This window comes from Neopsephotus bourkii, unplaced genomic scaffold (assembly GCF_033783945.1).
Source record: "Neopsephotus bourkii isolate Nb327-2 ecotype Australia unplaced genomic scaffold, CSIRO-AGI_Nbou_v1 NB_234, whole genome shotgun sequence".
NCBI lineage: Eukaryota > Metazoa > Chordata > Aves > Psittaciformes > Psittacidae > Neopsephotus > Neopsephotus bourkii.
The window spans coordinates 5,502,283-5,513,719 of NW_026900744.1; the positions used below are offsets into that span (position 1 = coordinate 5,502,283).

The 11,437-nt window shown below is 56.5% G+C and overlaps 3 protein-coding genes across 7 annotated transcripts in view; 1 reads left to right on the plus strand and 2 right to left on the minus strand.

Moving 5' to 3' along the window:
- Window positions 1-11,437, minus strand: part of AKR1A1 (aldo-keto reductase family 1 member A1) — a 455,840-nt gene that overhangs the window by 167,713 nt on the left and 276,690 nt on the right. The gene's annotated exons all lie outside the window — the stretch shown is intronic.
- On the minus strand, window positions 740-5,583 carry TOE1 (target of EGR1, exonuclease). The gene is made up of 7 exons (XM_061344937.1): window positions 5,458-5,583; window positions 5,343-5,383; window positions 5,105-5,201; window positions 4,814-4,972; window positions 4,229-4,488; window positions 2,714-2,885; window positions 740-1,680 (listed from the first exon to the last, which is right to left on the minus strand). Exons 1-7 carry the CDS (start codon window positions 5,569-5,571, stop codon window positions 889-891), a joined length of 1,635 nt encoding a protein of 544 aa, XP_061200921.1. The 5' UTR covers window positions 5,572-5,583; the 3' UTR covers window positions 740-888.
- Window positions 5,715-11,042, plus strand: MUTYH (mutY DNA glycosylase). Of its 5 annotated transcripts, XM_061344943.1 has the most exons (16): window positions 5,726-5,861; window positions 5,893-6,143; window positions 6,346-6,479; window positions 7,247-7,286; window positions 7,629-7,702; window positions 7,833-7,874; window positions 7,951-8,022; window positions 8,211-8,324; window positions 8,496-8,593; window positions 8,875-9,019; window positions 9,120-9,195; window positions 9,270-9,455; window positions 9,662-9,807; window positions 9,984-10,136; window positions 10,284-10,334; window positions 10,477-11,042. In XM_061344943.1, the coding sequence occupies exons 2-16, from the start codon at window positions 6,035-6,037 to the stop codon at window positions 10,579-10,581; spliced, it is 1,545 nt and encodes a 514-aa protein (XP_061200927.1). In that variant the 5' UTR covers window positions 5,726-5,861; window positions 5,893-6,034; the 3' UTR covers window positions 10,582-11,042. The 5 variants fall into 5 exon arrangements, with proteins under 5 accessions (XP_061200925.1, XP_061200922.1, XP_061200924.1 ...); XM_061344938.1 differs by lacking the exon at window positions 8,875-9,019 and having other exon boundaries at window positions 5,716-5,861; window positions 9,250-9,455; XM_061344941.1 differs by lacking the exons at window positions 8,496-8,593; window positions 8,875-9,019 and having other exon boundaries at window positions 5,715-5,861; window positions 9,120-9,192.

The window sequence follows — 11,437 nt, forward strand, 5'->3', positions numbered from 1 at the left end:
CTTACCTACATATGCTGTAACCAAGACTAAGGTGAAGTGCAGCTATGAAGTAGAATGGCTCTCCCAAGTGCATATTCCAAACCATGTCTCTCTTAAAAGACAACACTATTTTTTTCCTTCCTGGCTTGTGTAGGATAGGAAATAATTATAAGGGCTATAGGGAGTTACCCTACCAGCAGTGACTGAAAGCAGTAACACCTGACTAAACACAATCTTTATGAATGCTCTGCCTGAAGAATGCCTGAAAAGCCTGCTTTCATCTGGCAGAAGCATCACATCTTTCTCCAGTGCCTGTTTATAGCCTTTCTCTCAAGCTGGCTGTATGAGTCAACAGCTGGGAGCTTTCAGCTGTTTCTGTAGGTAAGACTTTGACCTTTAGCACATGCTTATTTTGAAAAGGTCTGTCCCACCCTAAGCCACTGGGTTAAGTGGCAGCATGTGCAAGTATAAAGGGAGGAGGCTGGACCTCTAACATGCCAAGTTCAAGTGGGAAGCTTTGGCCTCTGTCTCCTCTTGTTATCAAGTGATTACCCCCTTCATCTTCTGCAAGAAGTGAAACCCATGGTGAGGCAGCTAGCATATGGCCTTTCCAAAAGGGCAATGCTAGCTTGTTTTTACAAAACCCACTCTGAGTGCAGACTCTAAACTGAAACTCCCAGCCCTGGGTGCAGCTGAGGAGGTGTGCTTTTCCTCCTCCTCCTCACAGCCCAGCAGGCCGCTAAGGAACAACAGGGGGAACTCCAAGGGAGAGCATTTTAATGGGTCAGAAGTTAAAACAAAAACAAGAGTAAGAAACTTGCTCCACTTCTTGTCGGTTCTTGATGAAACAAAGAACTTCAAAACTTGAAAGGGAGAAAAGCCCCCAGTTCAGTGAGGAGTCCTCTAGCTCTATCCACTGCCCCAGGCCACCTTCATCTTCTGGCTGTGAGCTTTGGAAGATTTGGAAAATAAGCTCTTCACTATATGAAGGGGCACGGATTTCCCACTGAGGTACAGTTTATTGTGGCAGTCTGGCAACCAGGGCCCTGCACCAGTGTCAGTGTTTTTTTCTTTCTTGAGCATCCAGACATAAGCCATGATATAGCCGGTCATGAATGCATCGAAGCCAGCTCGGTGTGTGCCCCCCTGCGAAGGCAGACGATGGGTTTCCTTTTCCTTTTCTGCAGCACATGCTGCTTCAGTCTCAGGGATGTCAGAGTGATTCACTAAGCCAATCCCAGTGGGAACATCTGACTTCCCCTCTGCTTGGTCACTGTCAGAGGCATTTCCCTTGGCAGAAGGGCTCACAACAGCTGCTGCCTGGGCAGTAGTTCCTTCTGTGCTCTCCAGATCCTCTTCCCGTTGTGCACTGGTATCTGAGCTGAGCTCTGCTTCCATGTCCGTGTTCTCCTCCAGTGGCCTGCCCTCGCAGTTGGGTGTGATCTCTGCCAGCACTGTGGCAGCTGGAGGCTCACAGCAGCCCCGTTTTTGTGGTGGTCCCTCTTCCCCATTCTGAACTAGCTCCGCTTCTTTCCCTGAGCTTTCCTGTTCCTTTACAGGCTCTCCTATGTTCTTCTGACGCCTCCATTTCGGCTTCCGTTTCTTCTGCTTCTTCTCGCAAATCTTGTCGTCCTCATCAATGATGAGGTCTATGTTATGAGAATGTGGACACTTGACCCCTTTCGGACACCAGCCATAGGCCTAGGGAGAGAAAGAAAGTCTGTAGCTACCAGTGTGCTGATTAGAGCATCCTGTCACCATAACATGGAGCAGAGCCAATTATTCTACTGAGGGCTTGTGAGGCTGTATCAGGAGTGCTGTGTTGTTACAGCTCCACAACACAAATGAAAGGCACTGACAAACTGCAATGAGTGCAGCAGGCAGTTATCAACATGCAGCACGCAACGTAGGCTAATAAAAGTGGGTTTGTTCTACCTGGAAAAGACAAGGGTAAGGGAATGTGGATACCTAGCTATAGATGGAGGTTATAGAGAAGATGGAACAGAACTTCTGAAGGGAGCAGAGAGAGATGTGACGTGGTAAGAGTCAGTGGAAATTCTGACTACATATTTCAGTAAGTGGTCAAGCACTGGAACAGGGTCCTGGAGGGGGTTTGCAGTCTCTGTCCTTAGACACTTTCAAAATTCACTAAACAAAGCTCTGAGCAACACTGAATTGATGGTCAGGTAAGAAACTTCCAGAGATCTCCCCAGCCTGCGGTGCTCTGTGACAGTAACATGTAGCATCTGGATGAGCTCCTTTTCTCCTTGAAGCACCTGAAACCAGTTATGATCTGATCAGATGGGCTGTTTACTGCTGCAGCAGCACCAGGACTCAAGACACTGTGGATCGCAGTGTGTCAGAAGCTGCACAGAGGTAACCTTTTTTTGATACCTAATTGGGGAGGCAAGACATGGCATTTCTTTCTCAGAGGACAAACCAAACTAATTCAGACCTTGCTGCCCTCCCAAGACAGCAATGGGTACCACTACTCGTACCATCCCACTGTTTAGGGCCATATAATCTCTTTCTCAATCTTTGTGTCTAATGCAGCCTTGTGGAATTCACTGCCTCTGAACAGAGCGTGCTATTGCCCTTTCCATCATGAAGCCACCTGAACCCTGCAAATCTTTCTTGTACTGTGAAGCAAGAAGGGGAGGTTTGCAGGTGCCTTCCTGCCACTTCTCGCTCTTTCCATGGACCCAGGAAAGAAGCAAGGGTTCAAGTTACTTACCGAAAATTTCTCACAGACAGGCACCTTATCTCCCCCTCCCACACTGTGATTTTCCTCTTCCAGAGAGCAGTGGCGATAGTCAATGTAAATGGACATGTTGGCAGGGTAGTTGCAGAACTCAATGGTGAGGTGCTGACTGCTGGAGTCCTTCAGCTTGCAGTTCTCTCGCTTGCTGTAACAAGAGTACACGGTTACTGCAGGTAACTCACTGAAAGTAGCTCAGTGTGGAGCTGGTGCAAACACACTGCTTTCCATCACATCTCAACTCCACGAGTTTCCTGCTCTTGAGATCTAGCCCCAGCTTGACAGCTTGCTGGGAAGAAACACAGTCCTTGGTGCACAGCTTTAGTAAGTAGTTGTTTCCGTACTGATTCAGGAGTTGGTTTCTCTTATGCCAACACCCAGGCAGAGACACCAGCATCTCTGGTGGAGCTACAGGAGGAGGACACACGGTTTAAGTAGTAAGGGCACTAAGATATGCATTAGTCTTCATAATCTTAACGGATGAAGAAAAAATGCCCCAAACTGAGGTACCATGTAGAGCATCCCGGACCCACCACCCAGACAGGTTGAGCCTGAGCAATACAGACAAGAAGGAAACATTTTCCAGCTCATGAGAAAAAGATCTGTTTTTTTGTCCCAAGAGCTGGCTAAAAAGGAGCAAAAGGAAAGCTCCATGGAACCAGATCTGAGGGTCGAAATATTTAAGAGGTCAGTTTAAAAAGTATTTTTATCTTGTCAAAACACAGCATTCTCATGTTTGAGAACAGGCATCTTGAATGTTTTCAGACCTGTCAAAGTGGCATTTCCTGACATAAAACAGTCACTAAAAATAGTATTTCTCCTCTACAGAGCGTGACTTCAGTTTAATGGAGATTCAAGGGGTTGTATTGCTGCCACGGGCTTGTTTATATTGCATGGGGAGCACAAAATGAGGCACCAGATCAGCACTTGAAGCAGACAAACACGTGTCCTGGAACAAGAGAGCAACCCTTGCTTGAGGGTGAGATGATGGGGGTTGCAGATGGCTGCATGCAAGTGTCACATGGAGGAGGGTATGTGACAGAGCAGGTCATCATCAGGAGGTGCAAGGAGCACCCTTTAACAGCACCATCCCTTGCAAAACTGACTTACAATTACCAGACCCTTCAGGCACAACCCTGTTTTCTCTTGCTCTCTAGCTGTGTTTCAAGGGTCTCTCTCCTGTACGTGCTCCTGCCACCGCTGGGCCAGAGCCATGCAGTGAGTCAGTTAGTTTGCAGTTAGATCAGGGCACTGTGTAGTCAGTCTTCAGTTCTGAAACCCTCTTTCAGCAGCTGCCCACTGAACAGACAAGGTGTATCACGAAAAGCACCCTCATGCACTCAGCATCTGTCCTAGAAATGAGGAAAGTCCCTTTCTTCACACAATATAAAGACCCACCTCCCTTGCCTGGAAAAACCAAAAACCACACCAACTGCTGATGCTCCATTTGCCTTCCCTCCCACAAGCTTTAAATACCAGAGTCTCACTTACCACTTCTTGTAGGCATACTCCAAGTAGGAGGCTACAAAGCGAGTCTCAAACTCTGAAGCGTATTTGGTGTCATATATTCCTGCTGGAAACATTTCTGAGAGGTCAGTGGTGAAGGTGCCGAGGCTGTCGGGGAGGTGAGCATAGAAGCACTGGTACAGGAACACCAGATCGATCAGGCCGTTATGGAGAACGAGAGGCTTCTTCGCTCGTATGAGCTCCAGGAAAAAAGTCCGAACGCTTTGGCTCTGGTTCTCGTTGCCCTGCAAGAGCAAGGATTAGTCAATGAGCCTTGGAGCCTTGATTTGCCATTACCCTGGGCAGTGCTCATCCTACTGCAACAGAGCCCACAGCCTTTACTTGCTCTGACCAAACAGAGGCTCAAATATCTGGAAGAGCAACTGCAACAAGTGGCAGCCTGGATATAAACCAGCAGGGAGATGAAGGGGACAATGCTGCACTCAAGACTCCAGCATGAGCCCATGTTCACTGGGCAGCTGTGTAAGGGAGATGCCAGCACCGGGGAATACCAGCAACCCCCCGAAGATCAGCGCAAGCCAAGGCAGTGGAAGAGGAGTCACTGTGTACCTTGTCATTCCCCTTGTGGTAAGGGATCCCTTGGGAATACTGCTTGTTGAAGTCGAAGCCGTGCTGCACCAGGAACTGCACCGACTGCGGTTCCACGATGTAATCCTCCGTGCAGAGCAGTGTCAGGTTGTAGATCTGGCACAGATACGTGTTCTCGGCCTGCAGAGCAGAGCGTGCGAGGCCATGCAGGGCTGCCCACCCCAGCCAGCTGCAGAAGGGGCAATTCCATGCAGCACGGGTAGGCAGAGCCCCTCCGCTCCCTCGGGGGGGGGGCTGGAACCGAGCACGTACCTTGTCCGGGAGCTGCTTGAAACACGCGACGCCGAGGGACAGGATGGAGCGTGTCCTGGCCGCGCTGCACACCGCCTTGTACCGCTCCTCGATGCACCTGCGCGGCAGGAGAACGGGAGCTGCCGCCTCCGTCCCACCGCAAAACCCGCAAGGGGAAGGGAACCGGGCAACCGGTGACGGTAAGTCTGACTGAGCTACACCCCCCCCCACACACACAACGGCATGCCCAGGCACTCACGGGTTCAGCAGCAACTTCCTGGCGCCGAGGCCGCTCAGCTCCTGCAGGGAGGAGACACCCGTCAGCGGCGCCGCCTCTCACCCCCACCGCCACCGGTTACCGCGCCCCGCCTCACCGTGTCCACGGCGACGAAGGTGGCGGTGCGCAGCGCCAGCACCATGGAGGGCCACAGCTCCGTGAAGTTGTTGCTCTGCACGTCCACCACCGGCACCCGCCATCGCTGCGACATGGCTGCGCCCGGGACCTGCGCCCGGGACCTCCGCCCGCGCGGCTGCCCGCGCCGCAGAGCTTGCTGCTCACCGCCGTGCCCTGCGCTGCCTGCCCGGTTCTCGCCAGCAGCCAGCGGGGATTTTTGTCTCTTCTCCAAAACCCCTTTTCAGCCCAAATTTGTTGTTTAAGTAAACAGGCGCTTAACTGGGCAACCCCTTGGGGTCCTTCCGGGAGGCCGCTGCGACCGGCGACAGAAGGAAGAAGCCTCGTTTCTCCCCAGGAGCGCTGATTGGCTCCGGCGAGAAGGAGGTCCCGCCCCTTCTCCCGGGCTGACCGGGAGGGCGTGAGTCAGCCCGCCCCTCGCTTCGCTCCGATTGGCTGAGGCGCGGAAAGTGGGCGGGGCGGTGGGAGGGAAACGTTTACCCGGGAAAGTCTCACGTGGCGCCGTCCCGGCTCCCGGTCCCGGCGGGCAGCGGCTGGATATGAGCCAGCTCCGGGTGGCGGCTGCTGCCGCCGGGGGGCTCCGGAGAACCGGCTCGAGGGCGGCCCTGCCTGCGCGGCGGAGGAGGAAGGGCGCGTCACCCCGCAAAGGTGCCTGGTGGCGGGGAAGGGGCTGGGGGGACGCGAGGTGTCCTCTCGGGGAGCGGCGCCCCCCGCCTCGGCAGCTGCCGGTGCTCATCCGCCCGGCAGCGGGTCCGTCGGGGTCCCGCAGCTGGCCCGGTGGTGCTGCAGTCGGGCCCCGCAGCCCTTCTGCATCCACGCCCGAGCTTGACCCCGTGCCGCTCCCCGGCAGCGGCCCCAGCTCCAGCGCCCGGCCCGCCGTCCTCCCGGCATCTCTTCAGTGACCCGGCCGAGACCGAGGCCCTGCGCAGGAATCTGCTCGCTTGGTACGACACGTGCAAGCGGGACCTTCCCTGGAGGACACGGGTAAGGGGGAGCATCGGGACGTGGGGAACCAGCCCCTCTGCCTTAAGGGGGTGTTGCTGAGGTGACCACGGTGTAGCTCTGTGCAGTGCATCCTGAACTGCATGGAAGACGGTGCTGGAAAGGGGATCATACTCCCAGCCAGTCCTGGCACTTCTGTAGCGGGTAGTTTGTAGCCAGTCCTGGGGCATAAAGAGTGAAGGACACAGGGCGAGACCACACACCTTGAGCATAATCTCCAACTTTTCTTCGGTAACAGCCCAGTTGTCTTTCAGACCCATATTGTTCCTGCATCCATGGCACCAAGGAAAAGGTTTTCCATGTATTTGCTGTCAGCCTGCCAAGCGTTTTTGTTAGTGCTCAGCCTGGCAGCAAGTGGCTGGATGGAGATCAGGGTGCTGGGGGTGGGCATCAGCTCTACAGCAACACCTGTCTGAGGGGTGCCGGGAACTGCGAGGCCCTTGTATGGGATTTGCCTGTGACTGATTCTGTGTAGAGGAGCTTGGATGTGGGACGGTTCCTCTGGTGGAATTTTGAAGCTCTAAGGTAAACTCTTGCTATGGAATCTTCCATCAGGGAGAAGATGCTGTGGCTGTCACTTGATCACCCTGAACTCAGAACCTCTGACTGCTTGGGGGAAACGTTTTCTTGCAGATTCCCATGCAGTGTTCAAACAATACCAAAAGCAATTTCATTTTATATGCAGGTCTCTTCTGCAGTGGGGCCCCGTGTCGCCTTGTTTCCCATAGTCTATCTCCTTCCCCTTTCAGGCAGCAACTGAGCCAGATGCTGACAGACGGGCGTATGCAGGTGAGGAGCAGAGACTGCATCCTGGTGTGCATGGGATGCTCCACTCCCTGGGGCCTCCTGACGTGGATGTGGAATGTGGCCTGGTGAGGAAATATGGCTTCAGTTCCCATCTTGGAGTGGCCACAAGAGTCACTGACCGTCCTGGCAAGGTGCTGGAGGGTTGCAGAGCCCACATGGGGCCTGAGGGAGCTCCTGTATGGCAGCCAGTGGGGACGGTGAAGGGTGGGAAGGGGCCTCATGGGTTGGATGTTGGTGTAATGCTTGCAGTCAGTGCTAACATGGCAATAGCTGATGTGTGTGGCAGTGATGCCTCTGCTCTGATCCCTGCCCTGCTCCCTGCAGTGTGGGTGTCGGAGATCATGCTGCAGCAGACGCAGGTGGCTACAGTGATCGACTACTACAACCGCTGGATGCAGGTAACTGCTGTCCTGGAGTCCTGTGCCTGCAGGCTGCCCCTCTATGCTCTTACCCGCTTGCTATGGCAGAACCCCAGCTGCAGAGCAGGGCTCTGCTTGTCCCTGTCTTGTCTCTCTCTCTATAATGCAGAAGTGGCCGACGCTGCAGGCTCTGGCACAGGCATCCCTGGAGGTGAGCACTGCTAGGACCGGGTGTTCTCCCTGCCCTCGTGGCTCTTCCTAACACTGTGCTGTGTCTCTTGGAGCAGGAGGTGAACGAGCTGTGGGCTGGACTTGGCTACTACTCGAGAGGGAAGCGTCTGCAGGAGGCAGCGAGGAAGGTGCCCTGGTGCTGGGGTGTGGGGGCATCTGTGGTCCATGCGTTGGTGCTGGCTCACAGCTGCCCTGTCTCACTGGGGCTGTGTGCTGCTGCCCAAGCCTACAGAGGCTGGGATCCTGTTTTACCGCAGGGAAAGGGGGTCACACACACAGCCTGGCTGCTCCCCTGACCTCGTCCCCTCTCTGCCAGGTGGTGTCTGAGCTGGCCGGTCGGATGCCCAGGACAGCTGAGGACCTGCAGCAGCTGCTGCCAGGAGTGGGCCGGTACACGGCAGCAGCCATCGCATCCATCTCATACGGGCAGGTGAGAGCTGGACATCAGTGGTCCTGTGTCCCAGGTCCCACTGTTGGGTCTCACAAACCAGGGGCTCCTCAGGGCCTTGTGTGCTCCCTCTGTCCCAGGAGCACCCCAGCTGCCTGCCTTGCTGGGAGCACAGGCACCTCCTGGCATGGTAATCCCTGCTCCTTGTCCCAGGCTACTGGTGTTGTGGATGGGAACGTGATCCGGGTCCTGTGCCGGCTGCGGTGCATTGGTGCTGACTCCAGCAGCCCGGCTGTCATTGACCGGCTCTGGTAAGGGGGATGCTCCATCCCTGCTCCAAGCTGTGTCTGTGGTTGGTGGTGGCCAAGGGCAGGATCACTTGGGAGCCCTGGGGAGCTGAGCCTGCAAAGGGAGAGATCCATGGGGTGCGGGAGCTCTTGGGAAGCAGATGCTACTGGGAATGGTGGAGAAAGGAGCTGTGTTGCTTGTAACTGCTTGGGATAGAGCATCCCCTCTCACAGGCAGGAGGCAGGCAAAGGTCTTGAGCCCTCTCCCTACAGAGCCCCACATTGCTCACTGCTGTTTCTTCCAGGGACATGGCCAATGCCCTGGTAGACAGGAGCCGCCCAGGGGATTTTAACCAAGCCCTGATGGAGCTGGGAGCAACTGTGTGTGTGCCCAAGGCCCCGCTGTGCGGGGAGTGCCCTGTGAAACAGCACTGCCGAGCACGGCTCAGGGCAAGTATGGCCCCAGAATCAGGCCTTAGGGGGTCACCGTGCATGGGGACAGGGTGGGTTGGTGGCTGAGCCTGTCCTTATCCCTGTCCCTTCCTTGCAGGTGGAGAAGGAGCTGGCCTCTGCCTCTCAGAAGCTGCTTGGGAAAGCCACCCCAGTGCCTGATGTTGAGGACTGTGGTAAGCGCCTGGGGACAGCCCTGATGTAACTCTTGGGCTGCGCCCTATGGCGAGCGTTACCTGGGTGTTTGCAGGTGCTGGGGGCTGCCCCCTGTGCCCCCCGGCCGCGGAGCCGTGGGACAGCAGCCTGGGGGTCACCAACTTCCCCCGGAAAGCAGCCAAGAAGCAGGCGCGGGTGGCGCGAGCGGCCACGTGCGTGCTGGAGCGGAGGGGCTGCCGCGGGGCTCCCCAGTACCTCATCGTGCAGAGACCCAGCTCAGGTGATGGGGCCGGGCGGGAGGGGGGCGAAGGCCTCGCGCTGCCCCTTCCCATCAGCATGGGGGGGCAGAGCAGCCTCGGGGAGGGATGCACCAGCGATGTCCATGCTGCTGAGATGGGGAAGGGAGCCCCTGCAGGCTATGGTGGGGCTCAGCGTCCCCAGATGTGCCCCTTGTCATCTCACATCCCTGCCGTGCACCCTCTCCAGGTCTCCTGGCTGGGCTGTGGGAGTTCCCAAGTCTCCCCCTGGCTCAGGATCTACAGGAGGAGAAGCAGAGGGAGGCACTGGCAGAGCACCTCCAGGCCTGGATAGGGCAGCCTGTGGTGGCTGGAGACCTGCAGCTCATCGGAGAGGTGGGCCTGGAGCTGGATGGATGCGGCGCGAGTCCCCCGTGCTCAGCCATGGGGGATTTAGCACGGGGCGAAGAGGGTTCCCCCTTTCACTGCTGCCATCCCTCCTGAGTCCTGCCCCACTCCTCAGAGCCTTGGCAGACCTCGAGCCCTTTTCATGTCTTGCCATCCCCTCACAGGTCATCCACATCTTCTCTCACATCCACCAGACGTACGTGGTCTACTCCTTGTCCCTGGATGGGGACGTGACCCTGGACCCCGCCTCATCCCCATCCCGCTGGGTGACAGAGGAGGAATTCCACGCCTCGGCTGTCTCCACAGCTATGAAGAAGGTACTGGGGTCCCTGGGGCCTTTCCTCCCCTCCCTCAGTCTTCCTGGGCTCTGGGAGAGCCTCTGGCATCCCCCCAACCTCTGTGGGCAGCCCCAGCTCCAGGACCTGGCTGCTCATCAGCTCTGGGCTCTCTTGTGCTTCCTTCAGGTCCTGAAAGTGTGTGGGAAGCAGCAAGAGAAGGGGAGCAACCCTGGCCAGGTGAGCATTGCTGGAGTCCCCCTGGGGGTTGTGCTGAGGCCAAGGAGCATCCCCTGCATGTCCCCAGTACCAGGGTCCCCTTGCTCCAGAGGGGATCCATGGGGGCCGTGGGGTTGGGTTGAGCCCTGCTGTGTTTCCATAGGGCTCCAAGCGGAAGCGAGGGGCAAAGGCACAGGGCACAGGCAGCACCGGCCCTGGGACACAGCTCTCCCTCCGCGCCTTTCTCCGGCCACCAACTGCCCCATGATGGCACCTTCAACATGAGACCACCAGAGCCCTGTGCTGCCGTGAGTCCTGCCTGTGGCTGTGCCTATGGCATTCCCCTGTATTGCTGTGAGCCCAGTACACAGCCCTGGAACAGTGTCCTGTTCCTTGCACAATCCACCAGGCTCCCCTATGGGGAGCTGTGCCTTGATGTGGCCCCTAGGATACTGGGTGTGCCCGGAGCCAGGCTTGCCCTCCTGCCTTGGTTGGAGCCCTCCTGGGGTTATTTGGCTCCATACCACCACTGCTCCAGCACTGTGGGCTCGTGGCAGCAGGAAGGCTGTGGCCACATTGCTCCTGCAGCCCTGTCCCTGCATGCACCTCATCTGTGGATCCTGCTGTCCCCTTCCCGGCCTCCCACAGCCCTTTTTATACACTTGTTTTTACTGAACCTGAGCCACAGGCTTTCTAATAATAAATCTAAAGCGTGTGTGGGTTTTGGAAGTGCCTCTGCCTCTGTTGCACTGTCCCAAGCTGAGGTGTGGGGCAGCCCCTGGTTGAATGTGAGGATGGCCTGCAGGATCCCTGCACCGGGGCAGGGGACAGCAAGGGATTACTCAGTCCCGGAGCTGAGCATTAACTGCTGGTGACCCCAAATGCGGCACCCAGAGCACCTCTGCAATGAGGGCAGGCCTCAGCCCTGGGCCCTGCACGGCTCCTGCCCTTTTCCATCAGGCTGTGGCTTTTCTCTGACTGTGATGCACAGGAGCAGCCTTGCGAAGGCACAAGGCTGGGGGCTGGCAGGGGCAGGGGCCTGTCCTGGGGGTGTCCAAGGGGCAAGCGGCCTCAATTTAGGGCCTGCAGGACTGGGGAAAGCCTGATTTGAGGGGCACTCATCA

What these genes read in the sequence shown, in the direction of transcription:
- TOE1 (XM_061344937.1), bottom strand. Translation starts at nt 5,571, where the DNA reads ATGTCGCAGCGATGGCGGGTGCCGGTGGTGGACGTGCAGAGCAACAAC. An exon ending in CCTTCGTCGCCGTGGACACG is followed by an intron (nt 5,384 to 5,457) that starts GTGAGGCGGGGC and finishes TCCTCCCTGCAG; the next exon opens with GAGCTGAGCGGCCTCGGCGC. An exon ending in GAGTATGCCTACAAGAAGTG is followed by an intron (nt 2,886 to 4,228) that starts GTAAGTGAGACT and finishes CTCTTGTTACAG; the next exon opens with CAAGCGAGAGAACTGCAAGC.
- MUTYH (XM_061344943.1), top strand. Translation starts at nt 6,035, where the DNA reads ATGAGCCAGCTCCGGGTGGCGGCTGCTGCCGCCGGGGGGCTCCGGAGA. An exon ending in ACTGCCGAGCACGGCTCAGG is followed by an intron (nt 9,020 to 9,119) that starts GCAAGTATGGCC and finishes CCTTCCTTGCAG; the next exon opens with GTGGAGAAGGAGCTGGCCTC. An exon ending in CGTGCAGAGACCCAGCTCAG is followed by an intron (nt 9,456 to 9,661) that starts GTGATGGGGCCG and finishes CACCCTCTCCAG; the next exon opens with GTCTCCTGGCTGGGCTGTGG.